The sequence below is a fragment of the Candoia aspera genome, chromosome 12 (assembly GCF_035149785.1).
Source record: "Candoia aspera isolate rCanAsp1 chromosome 12, rCanAsp1.hap2, whole genome shotgun sequence".
Lineage (NCBI taxonomy): Eukaryota > Metazoa > Chordata > Lepidosauria > Squamata > Boidae > Candoia > Candoia aspera.
In genome coordinates this window covers 18,238,614-18,265,963 of record NC_086164.1, presented here as the reverse complement: position 1 = coordinate 18,265,963, position 27,350 = coordinate 18,238,614, and the positions used below count along the sequence as shown (strand labels likewise).

General features: G+C 45.5%; 2 protein-coding genes across 3 annotated transcripts in view; both read right to left on the bottom strand.

Moving 5' to 3' along the window:
- Positions 1-3,214: 3,214 nt before the first annotated feature.
- ASB12 (ankyrin repeat and SOCS box containing 12) lies at positions 3,215-5,182 on the bottom strand. Its single transcript, XM_063313350.1, has 2 exons — positions 4,346-5,182; positions 3,215-3,366 (listed from the first exon to the last, which is right to left on the bottom strand). The coding sequence occupies exons 1-2, from the start codon at positions 5,163-5,165 to the stop codon at positions 3,233-3,235; spliced, it is 954 nt and encodes a 317-aa protein (XP_063169420.1). The 5' UTR covers positions 5,166-5,182; the 3' UTR covers positions 3,215-3,232.
- An 18,376-nt stretch (positions 5,183-23,558) lies between these two features.
- Positions 23,559-27,350, bottom strand: part of MTMR8 (myotubularin related protein 8) — a 39,596-nt gene continuing 35,804 nt past the window's right edge. For both annotated transcript variants that reach the window (XM_063313349.1, XM_063313348.1), the window contains one exon: positions 23,559-27,226. In XM_063313349.1, the coding sequence (XP_063169419.1) occupies positions 26,924-27,226 (303 nt within the window). In that variant the 3' untranslated portion in view covers positions 23,559-26,923. The remainder of the gene's footprint in view (positions 27,227-27,350) is intronic.

Sequence of the window (27,350 nt, the reverse complement as noted above, 5' to 3'; positions counted from 1 at the left end):
ATTATTATTATTATTATTATTATTTAATAAAAAGGCTTGCATTGATAAAACCATGGGAAAGGGGTTAGGATCCTCATAAAAATGCAAGAAGAGATGGGTCAACATTGTACTGGTCTATGACCATAAGAAATCGAAATTGAATTGAATTGAAAATTGATGGGTCAACATACAAAGAACTCTGCCACTTTTACGTAATCCCACCTCCAGCGCTGCACCACAGCCAATCAGCTGCCTTCCAGAAGCACATAGGCAGAGCTTGAATGCAATTGCCCTCTCCTGCCCCCTCCTGTTAGAATTATAGAATAACAATGCGCACTGGTAGTTAGGTACTGTTTCTGGATCAATACTGTCACCTACTGGAAACCGACCCATACTATTCTTTTTTTTTTTAAATAAAAAGCATATTTCATCTCATGAGCATTAATGCTTATCATTAAAATAGACATTATAATTAAGTCATAATAGCTCTTAAGGCAACAGCTTTACCCCAGCTTTGCATCGTCCCAACAGGGAAAGGCACCAATAAATTTTAAAAGATAATAATAATCTGTGACTCTTAAGATGAATCCAGGCAATTAATTTTGCTACTCATTCATCCATTAATTAACATGGGTGTTGTACTGGTGATATTGCGGGTGCCTTCCACAAACCATCTTCTTTTTCCTCTCCTCCCAGATCAAACTGAACTATGCTGTAACCATCCAAAATCATTTTTCCCTCAAATCTGTTGTTGTCAACTGATGTAAAGACGGAATATAAATGATACCTATATTTAAAATACAATAAATCTCCTTTTGCTTCAGAATTCTGGAGAGGAGAAATTCATTTGTACTGAATGCGGTGAGCTTGCTCCCAAAATTGCATCGGCTTTTACCCAGAGAGTTAAGAATGCTTCTACAAGTAATAATTAAATCCATCTTTGCATTTCCTATTCCTGTTAAACAAAAGAAAAGTGATATTTATTAAAACACATATATGATAGCAGAAGATGAGTTTTCTAGTGCAGTGTTTTTTAACCTTGGCAACTTTAAGATCTGTGGGCTTCTAAGTCCACACATCTTAAAGTTGCCAAGGTTGAAAAACACTGCTCTAGTGGCACATTCCAATGACTTTTAAGGGTGTAATCCTAAAGATGTATTTCATCTTAAATCTCATTGCATATACAGGTAGTCCTCGACTTACGACCATTCGTTTAACAACTGTTTGAAGTTACAGTGGCACTGGAAAAAGTGATTTACAACCGTCACACTGTCCCCATGGTCACATGCTCAAAATTCGGGCGCTTGACAACCAGCGTGTATTTACAACAGTTACAGTGTCCCAGGCTCATGTAATCGCCATTTGTGATCTTCCCAGCCAGCTCCCGACAAGCAAAATCAGTGGGAACCACATGATTCCCTTAATGACTGAGGCAAAAAAGGTTGTAAAACTGGGCGCGACTCACTTAACGACTGCATCACTTAGCAATGGGAGTTCTGGTCCCAATTGTGGTTGTAATTTGAGGACTACCTGTAGTGCATCTTAATTTTAGGGAGACTTGCATAGTCTTACAAAAGCTGTAAGTCTGCAATTCTATATACAGTACAATGATCTAGAATTCAATGTGTCAGATTTCTGAATGGGCAAATATAGCTTTGGGCCAAACATCCTTTATGAAATAGACCTCTGATTGATTTGTTTGTTTATTTGTTTATTTAGGACAAGAGTAGAAAATCTTCCAACCTCCTTTCTGCAGCTCTCAGAGTCTGTGATGACATTTCTGATGGATCCTGGGAACATGAATGGAGGAGGGAGCACCACTATTACAGGAAGGACTTGGGCTGTTCCATGAAAGATGACTTAATCTTTGGGAGGGGGGAACCTGAGAAAGAGACTCCTGTTAATTACGCTAGGTATAAGCTGAGGTGGAGAATTGCTTTGACAGGCTTTCAAGCTTCTGCAGAGGAAGACAGAGATGGTCCTGGAGAAGAAATACAAGGGCCATTCACAAATGAGTTCATGAGCTCAGTCCAGGAAATATGAATTCAGTCCCGGAAAACAAAGCAGCATGAGAAAGAAACTCAAGATTTCCTTGCCTTGACCCTCTTTGGTATAAGAGGGAGGGAAGAGGAAACCCTTTCAGGCTTTCAAGTTTCTGTTACCTAACTTATTTCAATAAAGTAGCATCCTCGTCTTTCTTGTGGTGTGTTTCCCAAGCTGGCCTACCTCCATGAGTGGACAGTCACATTACCATAAAGGTAGTCCTCGACTTACGATCATAATTGGAACCAGAAATTCCATCACTAAGTGGTGCAGTCATTAAATGAGTCATGCCCAATTTAGAACCTTTTTTGCCATGGTTGTTAAGTGAATCACTGCAGTTGTTAAGCAAATCATGCGGTCATTAAGCAAGTCCAGCTTCCCCCATTGACTTTGCTTGTCGGAAGCCCCCAGGAAGATCACAAATGGCAATCACGTGACCCCAGGCCTCTGCCGGTTGCCAAGCACCCAAATTTTTATCACATGACCGCAGGGATGCTGCAATGGACGTAAGTATGAGGACCAGCCATAAGCCACTTTTTTCAGTGCCGTCGTAACTTCAAATGGTCATTAAACGAATGGCCATAAATCGAGGACTACCTGTACTAGCAATACATATCTTTCCAGAAACCCAAGTGACTCTTGTTCTTGAGTTTGCCAGAATGGGGGGCTTGATCGAGCCTTCTCTAATGGCAATTTCTGAAGGCCAACAGCACAAGGCTTTTGAGTAAGAAAGAGATGAAGATGGTAGCTATGTCCAAACATAGGAATGTCACAGTTAAAAACCAAGGAATTCTTCAACTCCCCCTAGAACGGCCCTTTCAATATGAGCAATGGGGCCCCATTCGCACTTCGGCTGTCAGCAAGCCCCCCTAACCTTAAGCGGGCCCTTTGTCACCCCAAACATTGCCAACCTCTGCTTTAGAACAGTGACGCTGGATCCGCAGAAAAGCACAAGGATAAAGCACAATTCTTCCAGCCCTCCGCCAGCAGGGTGAGATCCCTCCTCCATCTCCCTTGGGCAGCTTCGATGTTAAAAGAAATGCGGCTCTGCAACACGGTAGCTGCCGCATTTCTTTCACACACACCATCAAATTCATCCAAGGAGGCCATCACACACTCGCATTCCAATCCTTAGAGGCTTCTCTCTTTTTTTTTTTCTTATCCAGTTACAGTACTTGGTAACCCTGGGCAATTCAGCGTTGATCTTCTGTTACAATTGGTGTTTGAGGTAGTTGAGCAGCACCAGTGGGATGTCCAGCTGATCCACAGCACTGGGATGGTGTTCCAGTTTCATAAACCTCCTGATTGCCAGTCGGCATTGGGACATCAAGGGCTTGGGGAACGCTGGAACAGCAGGAGGGGTCGGGGGAGGGAGAGGTGGAGATTGCTGCATGAGTAACTGCTAAGACTTGACTCCCTGCAATGCCTCCGCGGATTATCACATCAGTATAAAGAAAGAAAGAACAAGGAATCATGCACGCTGCATATTTGTTGGTCTGTAGGCAGTATGAAATCTAGCTGTTCTGTTCTGGATGTGGACTGAAATTAAGCTGTTCCAGGCAGAACTGGTTTGTTGGGGAAAAGCATGTGAAAGGGTCAAGGATATCGGAGCTGAAGGAGGAAGGGAAGCGTGGAGAGAATTGGGGGATTTAGCTGGGTCTAGGAGGGGCTGGAAGGGAGGGGGAGGAAGGAGGCAATGTGCACCACCCTTGCTCTACCAGCCCCTAAATATCACACCAGGACCCCCAGAATCCATTTCACCTGTAATTCAGAGCAACAACATTCATTGTTTTGTTACTCCTGAGCTGCGGCTGACGCAAAAGGGTTTGGCAGAATTTCTGGAGCGGGATGGTCCCTGCCCTCCAGGCTGACAACAAAACCCGTTTTTCACTTTGTGCACCACCCATATGGAAAAGTAGGGAAAGGTACAGTGAATGCTATTACTGTGAATGTAGATTTAGTGATACGTAGCTGTCTTTTTTCTTAGTGGATGCCTTAAGTTACTTCGCGTGGCTCTCCTTCATTCATTTTATGCACACTGTGTAAGATTGCTTACCTTAAAAGCAAATGATGTGATGGGAAATTTATGGGAAGGGAAAGGGGAAGGGGAAGATGGATGAAATGAAGGAAGGAAGGGAAAGCGAAGGGGAAGGAAGGAAAAAAGGAAAGGAAAGAGAAAGGGAGAAGGAAGGGGAAGGGGAAGGGAGGAAGGAAGGGAAAGGGAAAAGGGGAAAAGGGGAAAGGAAGGGAGGAAGATTTTAAGGATCTTCTTAGCTTTATGTTACATTAAGTATACATGTTTTTTTTTAAAAAAATAAGTCACCTCTTTCTCTGGCCAACAGCTCAAGCACTTCAGGATTTGCCGAGCTCTTATCCAGCGTGATGCCAGGCAAGTAGACACTGGCCCCAAAATCAATGAGGAGCTTGACGAACTCTGCCCTGCAGCCGTGCTTCAAGCAGACCTCCAGGAGAGTCTTCGGGTGCTTAATTCGGGAGACCATGTTCCTGTCCCGGCAGTTGTAGTTGGGCTCAGCCCCGTACTGCAGGAGGGTCTTGAAGCACTCCAGATGTCCGTAGACAGCAGACAAATACAGAGGTCCACAGCAGGCCACCGAGTTGGCTGCCCACTCTGGGACTCTGGCTTTGACGTCAGGCTCTGCCCCGTGCGACAAGAGCACCTGCAGGATTTCGAGGGCTCCCTCCCGTGCGGCTGTGAGCAGCGGAGTGCAGTTGTTGTGGATGCTCCCGGAAGGACTGGCTCCCGCAGCCAAGAGGGCCTTCACACAGCCAAGGTGCCCATTGTTGACGGCAATGAACAGTGGCGTCTGGGCCTTGACATCCAAGCTGTCCACCTCAGCTCCGTGGGCCAGCAGCACCTCAACACACCTCACGTGGCCCTTGGAGGCTGCCAAGCGCAGGGGAGTGCCAGGCACCCCCCAGCCACTCCGGCTGTTGATGACCCGTTTGTACCTCTCTTGGTGCAACAGCTGGTCCAACAGCTGGTAGCTGTCCTGGGACACGGCGAGACTCAGCTCTTGTCTTTCTCCTTCCCCGTCTTCGTCTTCGCTGGGCTGGAGCAGGGAGAAAATCTTGGTGACATCCAGCAGGCTCATCTTGAATTGTCTCTTGAGGGGGACTTTCATTGTGAACGGTGCAGTGCTGGAATCTAGGAGTCAGATGGGTTGGGAGTTAATGATTCTGGGTAAAGTAGAGTCTTTGCAACCTCTGTTGGCGCATCTCTTGGGATGCAGTTGGTTCACAAATGTCAAACCCAGTGGATGCTATTGAGATGCAGATACCATGCGGTCTCTGGGACCTGCATGAATAAATGTATTTCAAGGGGCTTCTCCAGCATGACCCTACAAAATAAGGAAAACACTGGCGTGTTCTCTCTCCTGGCAAGGCTTGGTCCCTAGCAGATGCCTTCAGGCCAGCAATACCGTGTAGCACAGATTGGGGTGCTGGGCTCAGTCAGATGCTCTTCTGCAGTGTTTCTCAACCGTGGCCACTTTAAGATGGGTGGACTTCACTTCCCAGAATTCCTCAGCCAGCCAGCACGGGGAATTCTGGGAGTTGAAGTCCACCCATCTTAAAGTGGCCACGGTTGAGAAACACTGCTCTATTGCATGCGGTACACAATTCCATGGCTGTATAATGGGAAGCTGCCTGGTGTGCCCCTGTATGAGTCACTGTGCTGGATGTGTGAATCAGTTGTGATCCAGTCTGAAGCATCATTGATGGAATCTGATTCAGAGCAACTCTTCAGAGCAGTGTTTGAAAAACTAAGTTGGTTTCCTTCCATGGGCCCACTCCACCCAGAGAAAAGGGCCTTTTATACATGCACAAAAGCCCTTTTCAATATCCAGCTCAAAGGAGCGTGCTGCTGAAATTGAGTGCTTCGTTTTGAGGGGGCATTTTGAAGGGGTCTTTGAAACTCAGCCCAAGTGGACAACGTGACTGCGTATTCCCAGGCCTGTTTGGATCATCCATTCAGTTTGCACCTACTAGAGCTACCCAATGCATCTCTGCATGGTTTCCTGTTTTAGCCTTTTTTTCACCCAGTTCTCTCTTGCTGGGGATGAAATAAGGCTGTGCCTCTGGACCAAATGGATCATTCAGTCACTCTAGAAATAAGTAAAGTCTCCTTTAAGTCAAGCTTCATCCAAGAAACTGGGTGGACACATCCATGTAGTTTTCTTGGCAACTGTAACAACTGGTTTGCATTCCCTTCCTCTGGAATGATGATGATAACTACTAGTACTACTACTTCTTGGTATAGCCTACAGCTTCAGGCCTTTCCAGTGGCCTCCCATCCAAACATCAACCAGGGCTGAGCCTGCTTAGCTTCCAGACCCAGCCAGGCTCAGCCAGGCATGGTCCCTGCTACCAGTCTACTGCCTTGATGAAACTCCAATGGTTTGTCAGGGCAAGTAAAACTGTAACATCTTCTTTGAGTCAGATTAACTCCTTGAGACTTCATGGGCACAGCCATGCCATTCTCTTGGGCACAGCACACAGTTCCCTCCCAGCTCATGAGGTTGCTTCACAGAGCCATGACATGCTTGTTCCAGCCAGTTCATGACAGCTGGCCATAATTTCTTTTTAAAACATTCCACAATTTCTCCCATTTTGGTGGGGGGGGGAGAAACTTTCCAACCATACCTCAAAGATTCTAGGCTCCCATTCCTGGCAACATATTGGAAAGGCAAGTCTTCTCTTAGGGCTTAATGGAAGAGAAAGACACTAGGAAAAATGCAGATTGCTGGAGAGGGGATGGCACAATGAAAGTCTGGAGATTCACTTGCATCCCTCAGCCTCCTTCAATAAGTACAAGAACAGGACCCCTTAAGACCTCTCCGAAATTCTTACCTCCTTTGAAAGAATATCTAATTTCCTTTTATCAACCTGAATGAGAATCAGTAGGGGGAAAAATGTAGGATATTTTCATAGCTGGCTTTAACACTTGTAAGTCATAGCTGGGGTGGGGGTGGATTGGTTTGGAAACCTCTCCCCCCCACCAATTAACACAGAAACAGCGGGAATAGACCCCAGATCACAAGGGCATATATCCCGGTAAATGGCATTTGCAAATCCATCCAGGCAATTTTAAGGCGATCTCACAAATTACAGGACTTGCTGAGAGGTTCTCCAAAGGGGGAACCTCAGCTTGGGTTTGTCTCTAAGTCCAGGTCAGCATCCTCCTGAAATCAGCAGCTAGAGAAGATGTGTGAAAGGGTCAGCAGCTTCACCCCTTTGGGAAGAGGAATGGAGGCAGGAACACTGGAAATCTTTTGAATGCCTTTGAAATTCTTTTCCTTCCCTTCCCTGGGCTTCTAGGATTTCATAACTGGCCAGGTGGTGGCTGGACATTCCTCTGCCTGCAAAAATGTTTAGGGATTTTCTGTTTTCTGACACCTCCTGGTCAGCTGCCTCTCTCCCTCTTACAGCTGATGCAGCTTTGATCTGTCTTTAAATCCTAGGGAGCCTGGTGACTGTTAAACTTCACCTCATTTTGCAAGGATAAAAGCTCAGAAGCACAGTGCAGAAAATCTAGGCACATTCCTTCTTAGCTGAACAGTAAGATACAGGTGAGAGGGTTTTTTTCAACATAGTATTTTTGAAGTGCAATCAGTTAATCTGACGGTTCAGCAAGTAAAACATGTTAAGTACTTTAGAACTGGATCCACTGAACGTTTTTACCCCTGTCTAGTTTAGCAATGTTTCCATATCTGGTGCCTTTGTGTGTGTGCGCAATGGATCTCCATACCTTACAATTTCTGTGGCATAATGGGGCTTGTAGTCCAAGACATCTGGTACTGGGGCACAAGAGGAGGGAGGGGGTGGAAAGTCTGGGAGACGGGGAGAGTTGACGGCAAGGAGTAACAGCCTGGGAAAATGGTGGTCAAGCCTCCAGAGTAAGCTGGGAATGACTTCACTTATCATGCTAATGGTGGTTTGTGTAGTTGTGGTTTGCTGAATAACCCCTGGTGACTAGACCCTGATGCTGCATTAATTGTGCTGAAAGCTATAATTTGCAAGCCACAGTGGCTGGGTTCATACGACATGCTAAACCCAATCCTAAGGAATGACGTGAGGGCAATTTAGTGCAAATTCAGTGGCTGTGATACAGTCCTCTGTTCTACAGGTGCAGCATGGCCAAGGGGCAGGATCTGGAACTGGCTGAAAAACCCACACAGGCTACTTCAGGTGGGTGAGAGACAATGGTTTGCAAGGATCCACGGCTTAAAATAAGCAGAGTAAACACCCTGCAAAACTTAACAATTCTGTTCATGCAACACTCTTAATCCAACAGATGCATTCACATCCCTTAAACTTGGCTAGTATTACCTTAGATGAAGTTTTCAGGCACAGTGTGAGGGTGCAGAACCCACTCTTCTGGTTAATCTCATGATTCAGCCTACTTGGGTGAACCCAGAAAATGGGTTAACTCAATAACCGGGTTAAGAGTGTGGTGTGAACTGGTCAAAGACTCGCATACTGGGGGGCAGTGGCTTGAGCAAAACTGCTACTCCCCTTTAAACTGCGGTCCAGTTTGGGGGGTCCTTCTCAAGCCCCCTCCCCAGCCCTTCCCTCCCCTCGGAGGGCACCGCGCGTCTTTCGGGATCGCAGCCCAAACCCAGCTTGGGGGCGGGCACGTGCGAACCACCCGCGCCCATCCCGCGCCCTCCGGGCCAAGCAGAAGCCCCCCGCTAGTCGGGCGGAGCGGGGCTGGAGGCGAGCGCCCGACCCGCCCGGTGGCAGGCGATACTCACGAGCTGGTGGCCGGCGGACGGGTTGCCGTGTCGCTCGACGGAGCGCCGCCTGGAGCCGCCGCTGGCCGGCCCCCCTATGTCGCAGCCCGGCCTCTGTGAGGTGGCCGGCCCCGGCTCGGACGAGGGACGCCTGCCCGGGCGGCGAGAGCAGAGAGCCGTCGAGGGCGGCCGGGCGCGGCGCGGCGAGGCGACACGAGACGGGACGGGACAGCTGCGCCGGGACGCGGCGCGCTAATTTTAGCCTCGCCGGCTGGGCGGCTTCCATTCTCGGAGACCCCTCCCGCCCCTCCGGAGACAGACCAGGCCAGGCCAGGCCAGGCCCGGACTGCGGGCTGAGGAGAGCCGCCCACGTCCCGGGTTCCCCAAGCCGGCGCCCGCCTCCCTCCCGGCGTCCGTGCGGGGCGGCTTGGCCGGGCGTGGTTCAGGTTGGGCGAGGCGTTGGTCTGAGACCTGGGACTTGCTGGCGGCCCCGGAGGGAGCGGGGCATTTGAGCCTAGAGTCGCCCGGCTCCGCCGCTCCGGTTCTAAGACGGCCCAAAAGAGACGGCGGCAAGTGAGATGCAGAAGGAAGGCCCCGTGGCCCCCACGCGCTTTAACTGGCTACGAGGTTGATCTAGTTTCTGTCTTCCCGCCAGACACTGAAGCATGAGCCGGGCCAGGTTTGTGCAACATGGGGGGCAACCAAAAATCATAAAGTACTTTTGGCTGACCTGGGAGAAAGCCGGTGGTGGGAGCGCACCCCGGAATGCCTTCTCCCATCCCGCTCCCATCTAGGATTTGGAATAACGGTTGAGACAGCAAGATAAGGCAGGGTTCAGCTCACACTGGTGCAATTGACTGGCTGGTGGGGAAGCCTGGTGTTAAGATCCTAGGTAGGGCAGCTTGCTGTAAACAGCCTTTCTCAACTTCTGACCCTGGAGGAACCCTTGAAATATTAATCAGGCCTCGGGGAGCCCCTGCACATTCAGGCCCCAATAGAGGCCAGAAGTTACCGAATTTTTATATCAGTTTCCTGGGTGGGCCTGTCTATATGCTCCAACAGTCTTCTTAAATAAAGGATGAAACTTACCTCTTTCATGTGAAGTTGCCTGAATTTGAAATAATTTTTTAAAATAAATTGTGATCTCCCAGGGAACCCCTGGTGACCTCTTGTGGAACCCGAGGGAGCCATAGAACCCTAAACCATGTATTGCATTGTGAGAACCCAACAGATGGGTTTTAAAAGAACCTTGATTTAGCATTAGAGGACCCTCCAGAGCCCATTACAGCCAGAATCCACTGCATTTCCAGCTTTTTAAAAAAATAACATCTCCAGCACCTTCTTGGACACATCCACATGGTTTTCTTGGCCACAGTTCAGAAGTTCTTTGGTTCTTCTGGCTAGGATTTTTTGGGTGTGTGTGTGGGGGGGACTTCCCTGTCTAGCCTACAGCCCTGGAATTTCCAGGTAGTCTCCCACCCCAACACTAACCAGATCCTTGTTTAATGTTCAAGATTGGCTAAGGTCACCTAGGCAGCACCTAGAGTATGGACTTATCAAATGTAGGACTCACTCACCTGGCGTTTTTGATTCCCAGGGCCATGCTCCCTTGACTGTGCCAGCCAGAATGGGGTGTTTCCTTGATGGAGGAGATGGCAGTTTAATTAGCTCTGCCCAACAATTGTTTATTGGGCTCTTAACTCAGCCCTCTCTCCCTTTCCTTCATGGAGGACCACCTTCTTCTGCCTGCATCTGCCACCAAGAAGGAAGTGAATGGAGGTCCTGATGCGCTGCCCTGTCTTTCCATGCTAGGAGGAGACATTATTCTTCCAGTGTGCTAGGAGCCAGGTGGAGCACAAAACAGGTAGCTGTCCAGGGGCTGGAGTTTATTTATTTATGTATTTTGAACTTTGGTGTTGAAGAAGACGCCTGAGAATACCATGGACAGCCAAGAAGACAAACCAATGGATGATCAAACAGATCAACCCAGAGTTTTCACTCGAGGCACAAATGACCAGGCTCAAATTATCCTACTTTGGTCACATTATGTGAAGACCCAGCTCTCTGGAGAAGGCTCTGTTGCTGGGAGAGGTGGAAGGAAGGAGAAGAGGAGGAGGACCAGCAGCAGGGTGGAGGGCTCAGTTATAGTAGTGATGGGAGCACTGTTGGAAGACTTGAAGGACCAGGTTGGGGGCAGCTAATCATGGAGAAAATCAGTCTTACCAGAAAATCAATCTTATCAGAAGCCTGACAACTTAGATGGAAAACCTCCACGGACCTGTAAGGTTAGTCTGAGAAATAAATGTTAAATAAAATCCTGGAAAAATACAATGGCCAGCCACTTCCATCTCATTGCCAAGAAAACTGTATGGATGTGTCTGTATAAATCATCCAGAGGTGAATTCCACTCAAGGGCATGAAGCACAACAGATGGGTGGATACAGTATTTAAACCAATACTGAACCAGCAACAAAATGGTTTAGCACAGTGTGCATACCCAAGCATTAAACACTTGCAGCGCAATGCAGTCTGCTAAACTGAGCAGCTGTAAGAGCACCATGAGTGGGAAACACAATCAAAACCAACTGCCACCCCACCGCCACCCTCCATCCCAGAAAAGGTATTCTTGGATCCTGTCTACATGATGCTGGATTGTTTTTAAAAGCGGTGAGTGTTTTTATCTGAGAAGCGGAAGAGGCTTTATCGGCACTTAAAATTGATAATGAGCAAACTAAATTAGGCACAGCCAGAAGATGTTCAAGGATGGAAAACAAGAAGGCAGAGTCAAGATCCGAAGGGTTGGCTTTTGATTCTGCTTGTTTGTTTTAGATACAGATTTTATTCAAGAATGTTAACTCCAACCGTGTGCACTCCTGTATCGCTTACTCATATTTGCTCATGTTACTCTGCTCACTCATGCCATGTTTCTACACTTGATCTTACAGGTGTTCTCATCTTTCTTTCACTCCCTTTTTTTACACCGACCAAAATTAATAAAATCTATAATCTGTCTACTAGGCACACACCCTTTTTATAGGATTCTATTTTGACCACTGCACTTCCAAAGCAGCTATAAAATATCCTTGGGGGAAAGGCACAAATAATCGCTGCATGACTTTAAAAAAGAACATAAGGCAGCAAGTAAGGTTCGGAAGAGAACTAATACCATGGTTTACAAGTTAGCTCATTACCTAAGGTAGAAGCACCATGGAAATGTGCATGTGCCAGGGAGGAATATACAAGACCAGAGAGAGGAGACAAAACAGCTGTTATGTAAAAGGCTGAAATTAAAAGCAACTGTAGCAATGTATTCAAATGCCTTGTTGATCATCATTTATTATCAGCCACTGCAAATATATTGTGTACAATAGATCACAACAGTTAACTAAAAGAAAAAGCAAACTTAAGCCCACCATCCCCCATCTGGCATTTTCTACATGTGCTAGATGACAATCCTGTCATCCTTGGCCAGCGTTGCTACAGGGTGATGGGACCTGGCATCCACAGATGGATTGATCCAACCAGGATCTGCTCCCTGGCTTCTCTGCTATTACTGTAAAAGTTCTAGCTAAGCAGGTTTTATGGAGGATGTGTAAGATGTATGGAGTGGTACAGGTGAACCCCAGTCAAACCATACATTTTGTTGGTGAGACCACTGTTTTATTAAGATCCATGTCATTGCCCATGTCTTCATACTGATGCTGCAGGGGAAAGAACATGGGCATCCTGGCAGGCAACATGACATCACCATGCAATGCATCAGACATCATGATGTCACTGTGCCATTTGTACAATGATTCCATGATGCAAGTTTCCTTTTGACACTGTTGTGGATTCTAGTGGATGCTACTAACAGGACGAGGAATGTTAGGGACAGCTGGGAAGACCGCAGATGCGTAAAACCCATGAACAGAAGACTTCATTCAACCTTCCTTAAAAGAGCACCCTCCAGAGGTGTGGATTTTGGCTCCCAGCATTCCCCCATCAGCATGGCAGTTGCTGAGAATCCTGGGAATTGGTCCCTACATCTGCCAGTGCCCAGATGGAAGATGATGCTGTAGCCAGATGCAACACACAGCAGTGGAGATGATAATGGATGTAGCAGGACATCCCACTCAGTGACAGGAACAACCGCAATGAGTGCCTACAGAATGAGACATAGAGCAAAGGAATTGAGAGAACGTGTTGTGGGGACAGGTGATAGAAGAAAATCCGGAGTGAGCGCATGTTCAAGCTGGGTTTGGCATCCATATTTTCTCTCTTGACTGTCCATGCTTCTTCCATCATTTGCAATGCTTCTGGTCCACAGAGGTCAAAGGGCTAAATTGGCCCTCTAGGTCTCTCCATCCAGACAAATAAGGTCCTTCCACCCACTCTGATGATCCAACCAGCTCCTTGAGCCTCCGCCATTTTGTTCTCTTAATAGGAGCGCTGGGAAGCCGTGATCTTTACCTTCCTTGATGGGACAAAGAGAAGGGTGGGTAGGCAGGCAGATGGCTACAACTGGAATGGTATGTGGGAATAACCTTGGGAGATAGGAGGAAGAGCCACAGACCAGACAATCATCATGGTTTGTGCTTCTTTCTGGACTACCTCGAAGGGCTGACAACACTGGTAGCCCCAGCTCTCTGGGGCTTCCCTCTTCCCTCACCTTTCTGGGCAGTCAACAAGCCAGATATTCCACAGAGAATATCTGATACCTTAAAGCAGCATTTCTCAACCTTAGCAACTGTGAGATGTGTGGACTTCAACTCCCAGAATTCCCCAGCCAGCTATACCCTATGCCGGCTGGGGAATTCTGGGAGTTGAAGTCCACACATCTCACAATTGCTGAGGTTGAGAAACACTGCCTAAAAGCTTCCACCGCTCCTTGACTTTTCTGAGATGCTGTCTCCCACTCTTCCTCTCACCCAAGGAGTGAAGTTTTGTCTTGAGAAAGCAAGAGAAAGTAGATACCCATGGCTTGCATTTCAGCTACCCCACCCCTTGCCTTTCCCAAAGGGCAATCTGGGAAGGCCAGAGTGACACTGGAAGGTGTCCTTGAAGGGAAGATCCCACAGAGCTTCTTAAGACCCATACATGAAGTTTTGCGGAATAGGGTACCTACCCACTGAACTGTCCACAAAGCAGAAGGGGGCCCAAGGATTGATCTAGTGCAGCTCCCATTCCTATCATGGGGGATAAGAGGAGGCATTACTCCAATAAATAGCTTGGAGGCATCTCCTCGGAGCACATTGCTCTTGAGATGTCCAAAGGAAACCAAACGTAGCTCAGGAACTGAGGGCTTTTTCAGACTGGTGATATTGTGAAATGGCATCAAAGTGACTGATATTGTGAAGGCAACCAGGAAGCTGGGGGTTGGAACCATCATGAGATGGAGAAGAGCTGTGGAGAAGGCTAGGCTTCTTTCCAAGGAGAATCCTGGAACATCTTCCACCCCATGTCTTCATACCTATGAAGATACGGTTTTGTAGTCACGCATGGACAGAAACATTTTTAAACAGGAAAATTGGAAAGAGATGAGAACATCTGTTCCATATAATATCGACTTTGTCAGAGCTTCTGTCACAAACCCTTCTTACTGCTTCTGTTCAGATATCCAGACAGAAGGTCCAAACTTTAAAATATATTGTCCCTCCTTCATGGGTTGTCTGAGGGAAGAAAGAAGATGGAGGAAGTGACAGGGAAATGGAGCAAAGGATTCTTGTTTTGGAAGTTGCTCACAATGCCCGAGGCCCTGTGCAACTGCAAGAATGGGGAAGTTGATTACATAACCAAAAGTGCATTTAGGAGCAGCACTTAAGGGCTTATACCACGATTTTTGCACAGATTCTCCTACAAGAGAGCAAGGAATCACATCACTATCTTCTACCCTCTGGGGTCGATAGGGATTTAGGAGGCCACAACAACATTCGAAAACCACATGCAGTCTTGGGCTGCTTCTCCATGGCAAATGGATTGCCTAACGTGGCCCCCCTACTTGTTGTAAGGGTTTCCAAAATGCAGTTGTGCTTTTCCATTTACCTTATAAAGCCATCCAGTCTCCTCCTTCCCAGTGAGGTGTTTGCACATCACCAAACAAAAATTAGGATTTAGAAGCCAGCTTACCTTCTGTGGGTGGTCAGTTGGATTCGTAAGACTAACATGCCTACAAGGCAGCAAGCCCTGAATCACAGTCCAAGTATGAGTTGGCCATGCTGTTCCCAAGTATGCAACACATCTGCACCCCCACAGGCATTTGGGTGGGTGGCTTTATTAATAATATACAGATTTTGCCTTAGGTGCGAGGAGTTTGGGAAATGTACACTATGCCCCAGGGTTTCTCCACCAGGGTTCCGTGGCACCCTCGGGTTCCATGAGAGGTCACTAGGGGATCCCTGGGAGATCATGATTTGTTTAAAAAACTATTTCAAATTTGGGCAACTTCACATTAAAGAGGTAAATTGCATTCTTTATTTTTGGTTTAAGAACACTGTTAATGCATATCTACAGGCCTACCCATGAAATGAATACAATAATTTGGTAACTTCTGGCCTATAATTTGAACCTGAACATGCAGGGGGTCCCCGAGGCCAGGAAAATATTTCAAGGGTTCCTCCAAGGTCAAAAAGTTGAGAAAGGCTGGTGTGCCCAAAAGGCTGGTCCATGTTTACAGCTGCAGTTTCAGTTCATGTCCTGTAGGGGGCACGATAGAATCACACATTCTCCAATTATTATTATTACTGGCCTAAATGCTACATTGCTATCTTTCTCCTAAGGCTAATTTTTCTTTTGCTTATTTGAACAGCTAAATACAGGAAAACCTTTCATATGTATATATAACATTTTTATTAAGTATTTTAAGACAGATAAAAACTAACACGAACTAATATAAAGTAAAGAAAGAAAGAAGAAAAGAAAAAAAGCCAAAAGGGCAAAAAAGAAAGAATGAAAAAAAGAAAAAAGTGGCTTCCGATTTTCTTTACAGCAATTATAAGTACCAAGACAAAATGACTTCTTACTCTACAGTTGCAAGCCCCCCCCACCTCTTTTAACTATTATCTATTTTTTTTAATCATCAAAACCAAAAACCATAAATTCATTTTTCCTGTTTCGTGCAAAAAGTCCTTAAGGGGTTTCCAGTCAGCAATAAACGTAGATATTGTCTTTTCTCTAATTAAAGAAGTCAGTTTCGCCATCGCAGCAAGTTCCATCATCTTCACCAACCCTTCCTCCGTTGTGGGTTGTGCCGAATCTTTCCACTTTTGCACATAGAACAATCTCGCTGCAGTTACCATATACAGGAAAACCTTTCCTATTGATCGAGAACACATATTCAGGAATATACGCCTGTGTATAGAAACAACGCCAAGTTGCATTTTCAATGTAGCGTATTTTCGTGCTACGATCAGGCAGGCTGCATCCCTAATTTTGGAAGCATAAGCAAGGGTCTCACGGCACATTGTCACCAACGCCTCCGTGCTTATCTAAGCTTTTGTAGAGCACAGTCCATGTCACCAGATGCCTGAAATATTCCAAGTAAAAGTAGGTACATTAAGTACAACTTGGCTCCTAGAAAGTACTGTGTAATTTTCTTGGCCACACTATGAAAGAGGCTTGCTATTGCTTCCAATGTCCCAATGTATCTGGGATTTCCTGATAGCCCCCTATCCAAGCATTAATTCCAGCCCTGCTTAGGTTTTGAAGATGGGCTAAATGTGAGATTGGAGGAAAATTAAATACAGAAAAACCTACTGGCTGTGCCACTGAAAGGTTAAACCCTGTAAAATAATTTAGGCTTTTAAAATACCAGTATTGATGATATAGTCCATGTCATCAGATGCTGACCCATAAAACCTGATTCCAACCTAATTCCAGATGTTGGGATTACAGTTCCTATCAACACAATGCAAAATGGCTCGCTAACGGGGATGAAGGGAATTGTATTCCCACCCTTACGGGAAAGAGATGGTGGAAAAGTCTGGACTGAGCTGTAACCTTGGTGGGAGGTGCGATATAAACTTGGTCATTTGGTGCACAACCCTATCTTGTTATTTTAGTCATGGCATTTATCTAGATACTTAGCAGGGGAGAGCGCTGACTGATGCCGAATAAAGCAATAGATACTGAAAAGTTAAGCAGCCTCAGGCTTGGTTAGCTCTTAGAGGGGGGCCCACCAGAAATGCTGAGGCTGAAACCAGCCTGGGAAATAGGAAAAAAAAAATCAGAAGAAATGCAAACCAAGTCCGTATTATTGATAAGAAAACTGATTTCACCCAGCTGAACTTAAATTTTACCCTTTTCTTCAAAGATAAAAATTTTGCCCTTTTCTTCTTCCTGGAAAATCAGTTTTTTGTGGGGCTGCAGGTGTGATGACCGATGAAACAAATGTGTTTTTCAGCAGGCACTTTTCTTGGATATTACAGGCAAGGAAACATTGCATTGATGGGCCTGGAGTGAAGAACAAAATCCCCCAAAACCACCCTTTAAGGGAGTCCACCACCCTTAAAGATCAGCACTTCAGCAAATGACTCCTGCGAGATGTAGCCCTCACAGATGCCATTCATTTTTTTAGAAAAGCGAAGTGATATGTATTTATATAGTGTGGAAAGGCCAGGAATATTTTTAGACCAATTCTCAGCTGCTTTATCTCCACTTCAACATGTGCAGCCACCCAAGAATTTCACTCCCCAGCACAGAAAGAAAATCTGGCACGGAGGTTTCTTTCTATGAGCCACAGTGACTTTGAACAGGATCTTCTCCAGGCGGGTGCTTGTTCTTGTAAACGGCTTTCCCCCCAAAATGTGTGAGGTTAGACCTCTCTCAAAAGATCACTAAAAGTGTTTTTGTTTTTACGTTTTATTGGATGCCAGGAAGAATGTGTCTCTTTTTTTAACTTAGATGGTTGGAGTTGGCTCGTTTTATGAAGGGTGGCTAGGAGACTCCACTGCTGGATTTCACTTCTATATTTCCAAAAAATTCCTGAAGTCTTGGAGCCACAATAGAATTGAAATCAACACCAAACATTTATTCATTCAGAATTGGCCCTGGCTGGGGAATTCTGGGAGTTGAAGGGCACACATCCTGAAGTTGCTGAGGTCGGGAAACACTGCCCTAGAGGGCCTGCCTTTTCTAAATGATGGATAAATGTTCACCTGAGCTTCACACTACAAAATAAAAAGTTAACCTGACAAGGGAAACCTTAAGCTGAAGCCACGGTCTTCTGCATTCATAAGATACTCATTTAAAATGAGGCTGCCCTATGCCTCAGGAGAAAATTAACTGATGTCCAGGCTCTGGGGTAGAGTTTTAAGCATGGCCATCTGTCAGAGATGCTCTCGTGTGGGGTTCTTCAAACTGGGTTCCATGGGACGAAGCGTAAAAGGAAACCTTCTCTGCAAGGACTTAGGGAAAACTGTCTACAAGAGGTCCGAAGCTCTGAGCTCACGGACACAGCAGTTGAGTCAGTGCAGTGGGTAGAAGGCGACTCTTGTTAGAAGGTCCCTCCACTTCTTTCCTCTCCCTTTCTGGAGCGGGTTTTTGAGGGTTTTTGCAAAACTCTCCCCCTCTCCTTGACTGTGGGAAAGTACCTCTTCTAGAGGGAAGCCACGTTCGCATCCCAGCCTTCAACCTCATTGTAAATTTTTGGGGTTGCACAAGATGAGCTCCATCTCATCCAGCATGATGGCCAGTGGGGTGCCACCAGAAAGGGCCACCTGCTCAACATGCAGACACCTTCCTCTCGGTTTCCCTGAGCAACTGGAACTGAAAGGGCATTCAGGTAATTCTCATTTAACAACCACAGTTGGGACTGGAATTTCCATTGCTAAGCAAACCGGTCATTAAGTGAATCTGACCTGATTTTACAACCTTTTTAACAGCGGTCATTAAGCAAGTCACCACAGCCGTTAAGCAAATCACGCGGTTCCCCGTTGATTTTGCTTGCCAGAAGCCAGCTGGGAAGGTTGAAAATGGTGATCACGTGACTGCAGGATGCTGCGACGGCCCTAAACGCAAAGCAGTTGCCAGGCGCCCGAACCGTGATCACGAGAGTGTGGGGACACTGTGATGGTTGTAAGTGCGAGGACCAAGTCAGTTTTTCAGCACTCTTGTAAGTTTGAACCATTGCTAAATGAATGGTTGTTAAGCGAGGACTATCTATATTGTTCTGAAACTGGAAACTCTCCACGGCCATCATGACTAAGAGCCATTAATGGCCTTCTCAGAGCCTTGAGTAATCTTTAATCTTCCAAATCTTAGCATCATCGTAGCTTTGAAGTTTGAGGCCAAGACAAAACTCTACCAGTGCATGAAAAGAATGCTGTCCTGCATGTACTCAGGATCAGATGTGACTGAGGAAAAGGTAATTTGTCCTGTTGTGAGCTCCAGAGGACATTGGATCAACAACTAGATGAGACAAATGCAACAAATCTGTGCTAAAATAAATTAAAGGGGGGGGCATGGGAGAACGTCTATCAAGAAGAGACATCTATAAAACTTAAACAGATCATTTTTAGAGGAAGTTACACCTGAACATTCTGTGCTGAGGATAAAAGAATCCTTTACCTAGAAAAGCTCAACTGAGAAAAAGACCTTTTCTCTTATTTACTGGACCCAGAAAGATTGTCTTGAAGACCTATCTTATTAAAAATGGTCTCAGATACAACACTGATCCAACAAAACAACCCTGACTCATCTTAGAAATGCAAGGAATTTATTCATAAGAAATAAAAAAAACACTACTTATAAATTTAATTTACCATAAGACTTGCAGCAATATATGTTCATATACACAACTACAATGCTCCTCCTGGTATTTGTACTTTTATTTTAGCAGGGCATCAAATGAATCTGGACTCACAACAGGCATTCAGGATGACTTATCAAGTCTCCGATCACCCAATTTCAGACCATCTTGTAAGATGAAAACAGCCAGTAAACTTCATAGGAACTGCAAAAATACTTCAGCCTGAATATTCCACACAATTTTAACCTGCAAAAGGAAACTTGTGAACGCTTTCAAAAGGAATCTCTGTACATTCCCTTTAATATATTTGTTAGGCCCCGTAGGACAAAAAACATCACAGACATCAAGAGGCATGTTATACTAGCCACACATACACACACATCAACACAGAGATACTTTGAAGTAGACAGGCAACCATGCAGTTGTTCTAATTCTCTTCCTGCACTATTGTGAGTTCATCAGATGATGCACAATTTTCTGGGGTGCTACCTCCAGCCAAAAATGCTACAGATATTTAGCCCCAAAGCAGTTGCAACTGCACCAATACATGACAACAGCATTCCAGGGAACCTTGGAGTGCTCCAGTGAGGTCAATTATGGCGTGTGCATGTGCATGCATATACATATCCACACACACTTGCTTGAAAGCTGGTTGCTAAACACTGTCCTCTGAAATGTGTACTCTACTTTTTGAAAGAGGAGGTGTATTCTAAGTTACTTGATTATTTTGTATGTCCAGACCTCTTGGCAATGCACAAGGATTGTATGACATGGAAAAGGATTCCCTACAGCAGTGTTTCTCAACCTTGGCAGCTTGAAGATGTGTGGACTTCAACTCCCAGAATTCTGGGAGTTGGCTGGGGAATTCTGGGAGTTGAAGTCCACACATCTTCAAGCTGCCAAGGTAGAGAAACACTGCTCTATGGGGTTAGAGACGACTGCTCTTCATGTGTCCAGGGCCTTGGAAAGGAAGAGATCCAGACCTGGTCATCACTACTTTCATGCAGATCCTTTGCCAGGAAATGGTGAGATCAGGATGGAACAGGAGGGAGACTTCACTCAATTTCCTTTTTAAGATTGCTCACTTGCAACCTCCACTTCAAACTAAATTATGTAACATGCAACGCTAACGTCCACCGATGATCACTCAGTGAGATCAAAATGTTTTTTAAAAACTCGCATTGGCTGGATTTCTAGTTCATGCTACGTTATACGGCGCCTTGCTCAGTTTTGGGTCACTGTGTTGCCTGAACTCAGTCCTTGTGGCTTGTATCACTGGTTTTATATGAACCCCACCAATTCTAGATGAACTCAGCAAACTACAGCTTAGCGCTACGTATAAACTCCGTTGCTGCCCCTCATCGCAGCCCAGCCAGAGCAAATGTTCAGAAAGTGAGGCTGAGCTTGGAAGACTGGAAACCTTGTATGGCCTTTTCCTTGAAAGAAGAAAAGACTGAATGGAGGATTTGGGGATTATGAAGGGCTGAAGAAAAAGATTAATTACTCGATAGAAAGAAGGGCAGGAGGCATAACTGTGTATTTTCTTTTTCCCCCCTGTATTTCCTCTCTCTTATTTTCAATGTTTGTTTTGTGTAATTTTACTGTATTGAAAAATCCTAATAAAATATATATATTAAAAGAAAAGGGGGACTGAGCTTAATCTGCACCATACCCTGCCGTGCCAATGCTATCCTTAGCGACAGCTTAAAAGCTGCCCTTACGCTCTGCAGAGGAACCTACCTGTGTCCGGCAGGGGCTCTGCAGTGTTGGCCCCACCTGCCATTCCCAGGGCAGTACTGTGAATAAGGGGAGGGGGGCTTAAACCCTCACCATTATAGGTTGCAACCTCCCCACTACCACCATCTCAGCGCTGCTACCTGTGTCTGCGTTCTACTCACCATCAACTGAACGCGGTTGAGATCGGCAGCAACCAGGGACCCTTTCTTTGGCAGGGCTCAAGGGCCAAGTCTCTGATTTTCCAGTCCTTCGGCCACTATCTGCTTGTCCTTGTGATGGCAGCCATGTTTCCCCTGGCCTGCAATCAAAACCTGTGCACGAGCTGGATCCCAGGCTGATGGGCGTTCAAGAGAACGTTACATAACCATCAGCCACAAGCTTCCCCACTGTCAATGAAGAGACTCACCTCCTGGCTGGATCATAAAAAGGCCATTAGAAAGAGGATCAAAAGGTCTCCACCCTGGTATGCCCAAGGCTATACGGTACTCCAAATGAAATAGTTCAGTTGCCGGCCTTCTTGTAATGCCGTCCTTTCATCTCAACAAACCTTGCTAAAGAAAACTGTGAATTGTGCTTGGAAAGAATCACTTGCAGTATTAGGCAGCAACAAAGAGCTTGCCAATGTGAAAACCTACAGCACTTGCTGTTTTGTCCTGCAGTGGTATGGCAGAGCCTACAGAAAACATGGAAAGTGACAGTAATCTAAAACTGCAAGGGTCTGGAGAAGGAAGGGGGAAAGATCCTGAGAAAGGACAGATGGGTGGAGCTGGTCAGAGTGTCACCTCACCCATCAACAGCACCCAGTGAGTTCTGTGCTAATAGCCCAATATAGGGCCCTGCAGATGCACTGGACCATCACTGTCCTCATCTCCAGGCAGCAAATCCAACTCTCTTGCTCATAGGAGATGCCATGAAATATATTTTTAAAAATCTTTAAAAATCACATAAATGATAAAGGTATCAAGTTGGTATCTGGAGTGCCAAGTTGGGGGAAGCAGCCTTCAAAGAACTTCCTACTGTTACCATCGCTGAACAAGAATCTGTGTCCCAGCTGGTTATTTTTAGCAGAGCTAAGTGCTCAAACCAAACTCAGGTCTTGGTGCCACAGTAGGGAGCCAACTTTATCAGATACAGGAGGCCCCGAAGGCCTACTGCGGTGCTTTCAACAGCTTTCTGGTTTTTGTTCTCCACACAGAAAACGCTGCTTATAATCAGTTAATTCACCAACAGCCTCCCTCGCCAGGGAGCAGAGCTGCATTACACAGTTCGAGAACGCCATTCATCTGGTCTGCTAGCGCACCTCCATGTTAAGTGGCGGGAGGCTGTGGCTGTCCAGCACGCAGGTCCTATTTTGCAAATACTGTGGATAATCAAAATAATTATCTTTTTCTTTGACCTCCCACAACCTGCGTATCAGTTCTGTCCTGCTTCATACTCGTTCAGAAGTTGACGTCGACAGAGACAAGCTCCCTCTTCAGAAGCATTACATTTACACACACACACACACACACACACACACAGAGCTAGTCTTTTGGGAACATGTGCATCTTGGACAGCAGTAACAGGACAATGCAAATTATCTTACCAGGTTGTAGGACACAGACAACAGTGTCAGAAACACAACTGGCAACCTGACCTGCTGCATGTTTCCCCACAAACTCACGGTTGGACGCATCCTGTTTTTTTCAGCATGCTTTCTAATTCAATCTTAGCAAAACTGGAGGCTCATTTCCTCTTTCAAAGATCAGTTTAAAAACTCCAATATTGGCAGCCCATAATGGTAGCGTCAGAATAAAAGTTCTTAACTGGATTTTGATTAAATTACTTCCTATTTAAAACACCCACGCAGACAAAATAGCAAATGAACAGCTCATCAAACCCACCATTTTAAAGCTCACAAGAATATTAGACAATTGTCACAAATCTGAAACGCCGGGGAATGAATTTATCTCCTTTCGGGGGCTATATTAATGCACCAGAAGAAACCAAGTCAAGTAAGGATGTTGCAACTGCATCTGCACAACTAGCTTAGTTTGGTTAGTTTGCTACAACCAGATCTTGCTTTTGTGCAAAGCAAGAAAATGGCCCAGTTCAGTAATTGTGTTCCATGAATGCAGTCAATATGCTTGAGAAACAGATGTGCTATTATCCTTTTTCCAAACAGTAATAAGTAATAAAAACTAATATCATACAGTATTTCTTTAATGAAATCTTACAAAATAAAAGGCGATGCAGTAAGAATTCTGAAAGAATGGAACAGTAAAGTTTTGCTTAAGGGTTAGGCGCTTCCCTCTAATAAGGGAGTGCCAATTTATGGAATAAGTTAAAACTCCTACAAATTGGGAGAAAAGCTGGTTTCTTCCCTTCTCTCCTCTTAGTGCTCCAGATTTGTTTTTCCTAGTTCAGCCTTCTTAAAATTCGTTCAGATTTGCAAAAGGCATCATTTGCTGCAATTTTGGTGCTCATGAGTTTCCCTTCTTGTATGCAATCTGGTGCATCAACTGAATCACCAATGCTTACGTGGCATCAATTAAAACAGGGAGAATTAGAATCTTGTGGGCATAGTGGGGGGAAACGGAGCTTTTACAGGATTTTTCCACACTTAGGGGTCCATTCCGCATACCTATGCCTTGCTTTGCAAATGTAAACTCAACACAGGCAAACTGTATGGCTGGGAAGCTGAACCAAGTTTGGTAAACAAATATGGTAGACAAATTATGTATCCGTTTTTTTCTAGTCAGGCTTCAGGTAATATGGAATCCAAACAAATACTTTGGAAAAATTCATATGGGGAGAAATAAGCACCAATACCATTATTTTCTTTACAGGTACATAAGATTAGTTTTGGAAACATATTCTATATATACTTTTAAATAAATGTGGCTTTAAAAAAACTGAGTAAGATGAGAAATCAGGGGTCGCATCTGTATCACTGACAAAGTTTATTGAACCAGACAAGACAATATGAAATGTTTCAAAGGACGGAGGAAGTGGATAATGAGAGACGTGGGGAAAGAATCCATTTTAGGAGGTGGCCCTGACGGAATAGAGGTCAGGGGTTTTTCAGAGAAAAAAAGTGCTTGGAGAAGGAAGCGAAACCTCTTGAGATGCAGTGCTAACTGGATAAATAAATGGCAATACAAGCTGCAGAGATTATACAGTAGACTTAAAAGCTGGTGCATCTCCCACCACTTGACAGATTTTAATGCTTTGAAAACTTTCCCAAGGGCCTATAAAAGCAGAATTTTAAAATTTGCCATTGGGTTCTTCCACCAGATGAAATTAACGATCAGTGGTTTTTCATTCAGTTAACTTTTCCCGTGCATCAAATGACACCTGCTTGTTGAAATCCGTTATTATTCACAATATGCAATAGCACAGCTTTTGCTTTGTATCACTGTAAGAACATTTTGGTGTCAGAATGATAGGGATTTGAAATTTCTCTCAATTATTATTCTGTGTTTGATCGGAATATTCCTCTTTTTGGTTCACGATCCCCTTCCCCTCATAAATGGCCATTCCATCGGAAGAACAGATTCTGAATTTCTCATCCTCCCCAAATGTGCAGAAAGGGTAAGTGGGTGGGGGCTTTTTGTAAAAATAGTTCTCATTTTGGAAATGGCTCAGGAGCAAAAAACATCTTTCCTTGGGGGAAAAAAATCCAAAACCTAATTAGGTATCTTCAACTAATCCACAAGGTCATTGTATATTTGCCTGCCAATAATTGTGGTATTTTGACCCTCTTTTGGGACTTGGGCTTGTTTCTAACGATACTGTGAGCCCTGAGATTTCTTGTCTTTTTCACGTGCCTAAAATTAAGGTTTTTGACCAGCAGCCAAGAAAGCAAGTCCATCCAAACATCATGCTGGGTGATCCATCTTTCCTAGCAAACTTTTCCGATCAGGGATGCCAGGAGGAAGATTTCACCCAAAGAAAAACCATGATTCCTCTATCTCTTAAAAGGAAAGCAGATTACAAAACTGGAGCAGGATGGCTTGTCACCCAGTCAGCCACTTGACCCGTCTTTCAAGCTAAGATGCCTGGCTGGCCCCAGGATTTTGTCCTGCAAGGACTCAAGACCATTTGCTTTCCTAAAGACGACAATCTCCATGAACAGCCACGGCCGACTATTTGCAGGAAACGTCCGCATCGCTGGACCAAGACGCTGAGATGTCTTTCCTTCGGAATGTCATTGCCTCGCTAGAGAATTCAGGGAATGTTACCGTGATCTGACCCACTGATGCTGGGGACAGTGGAAGATACGCCATAGACATGCAGGATGCAATGAAATTAAGTTGGAAGAACTATTGCTTATCCAAGGCAAACTATTCTCTCTCCTATTAGAGTCCCTTCAAGCCCCAACAATCCTACTTCTGAAGCTGTAGGCCAGCTCAGAGCTGAAATTCTGGACGGATTCAGGAATGCTCTCGGTCAGTCTCCTCTTTCACCAGGAGACTAATCTTCTTAAAGTCCACTGCCATTTCCTCATTTCAGAGAACATTAAGGGCAAAGGTTTGCTTTCTCCCAAGAAGTTTTCTCATCTGCACCATTAAGCAGAAAGGACCACAGATTCTGCGTATGTTTCTGTTGGGGAATTTTAAAGCCAGAGGCCTCACATTCCCTCTGCTGAGCACTTCCTTCCTGGCATTAAGCCCTCCCCAGGATAACAAAACAGGAAGCTTGGGTTTCCTTTTGGTTCAAAACATGCATGGAACGTACATTCTGGCTTAGGTCAGACTCTTAGTGAAGCTTTGGGCAAGAGCATTCTGCAGGGAGGCGGGGACTCAATTGCTGATGCTTTGCTGCTAAAGAGGAGCGGGTGGATTCTGAAAATTAGATATCGGTATGGATGGTACGTAGGACATTACTGAGCACTTGAGTAGAAAGCAGTCTGGCACTTAAGCCAAGGAAGATGCTTGATAACCTGGCCAAGTACTTCAGTGTTCTCCATAGACACAGGATGATAAATGCTTGAACAGTCAAGATATTTGCAGATGCCTTAAGACTTTGTGCTAACATGCGACAAAGACATTCAAGACCACGGACAATGAAGAGAGAGAACAACAAATAAGAATGCGGGGCCCGTTCAGGACAGTTAAACGAAAGACACGAGAGAGAGGCAGTCCTTAAAAGACAAAACCCACACACTCAAAATACTGTATCACGACTATCAAGGTCACGTTGCCAACGGCTGGGCAGTATGGGAATTCCATCTTTGCAAAGAAAAGGTGCTTACAGGAGGACCAGTGAGGCTACCCAGAAGCAACCCATCCCAGCCCTCCAGTGGAACTCAAAGAGTTGGGAGGCACCCCTTTAAAAGGGATTGACACAGGCACCCTTTATGGATCCGAATTCTCCCCCCTTAAAATATATATATATAACCTGCCTTGGGAGCCAACATCATCATCAACTGGCTGACTGCACACCTGTCTTTTTCCCAAATCAAGGATGTCCGTGGCTGTTTTGGGATGAGTGATATTGTGGCAGCCCCCAGCTCAGCATCATCCCCAACCTCTGGGAGTTTGCCTGAAAGTCCCCAATGGGCTCCGTCCTCCTCCCCTTTGAGAATACAGAATACAACACTTAGCCATGTGTCAGTGAGGTGGTGTTCCCAGCACAGGGCCACAGATCTCACCAGCTTTATTGCCCCTTTCCTATGACTCTTCCAGCAGAGGGGAAGATCACTTCAAGCCCTCTGGAGATCTGCTTGATCACTGCCCCAGAGAGGCACACTGTTGATGGTGGATGAATTGCAGCTGTTGCTGTCTGCGGTGCCAGTGGGAGGAACAAGACCCACTTCGCTCATCATCTGCTGATCTGGTCTCTCGCCTTCTCTCCCACCAATGGTGCCGTTGGCCAGCACCAGGGGGGCTTCGTAGTCCTGGGGAGTGTTGACCATAGGTGAGATGGAACTGTCCAGCGAAGCGGCAACCCCTTTGGAGAAGACAGATGTTTCATTTGGCAGGAGCCCATCGGAGAGAGGCAGTTTCTGCATTGGTAGAAAGGGAGGATTAGAAAACAGCTAAAAAGATTCTTAGTAATCATAGGGATAAAAAGTGGGAAAACAGACAAACAGGAAACAGAGAGCATGAATAACTAATTTGTCTCAACCG

Coding starts and splice junctions, on each gene's coding strand:
- ASB12 (XM_063313350.1), bottom strand. CDS start 5,165: ATGAAAGTCCCCCTCAAGAGACAATTCAAGATGAGCCTGCTGGATGTC. Junction 3,367..4,345: donor GCTGTTGGCCAGAGAAAGAG/GTGACTTATTTT, acceptor CTGCTGTTCCAG/CGTTCCCCAAGCCCTTGATG.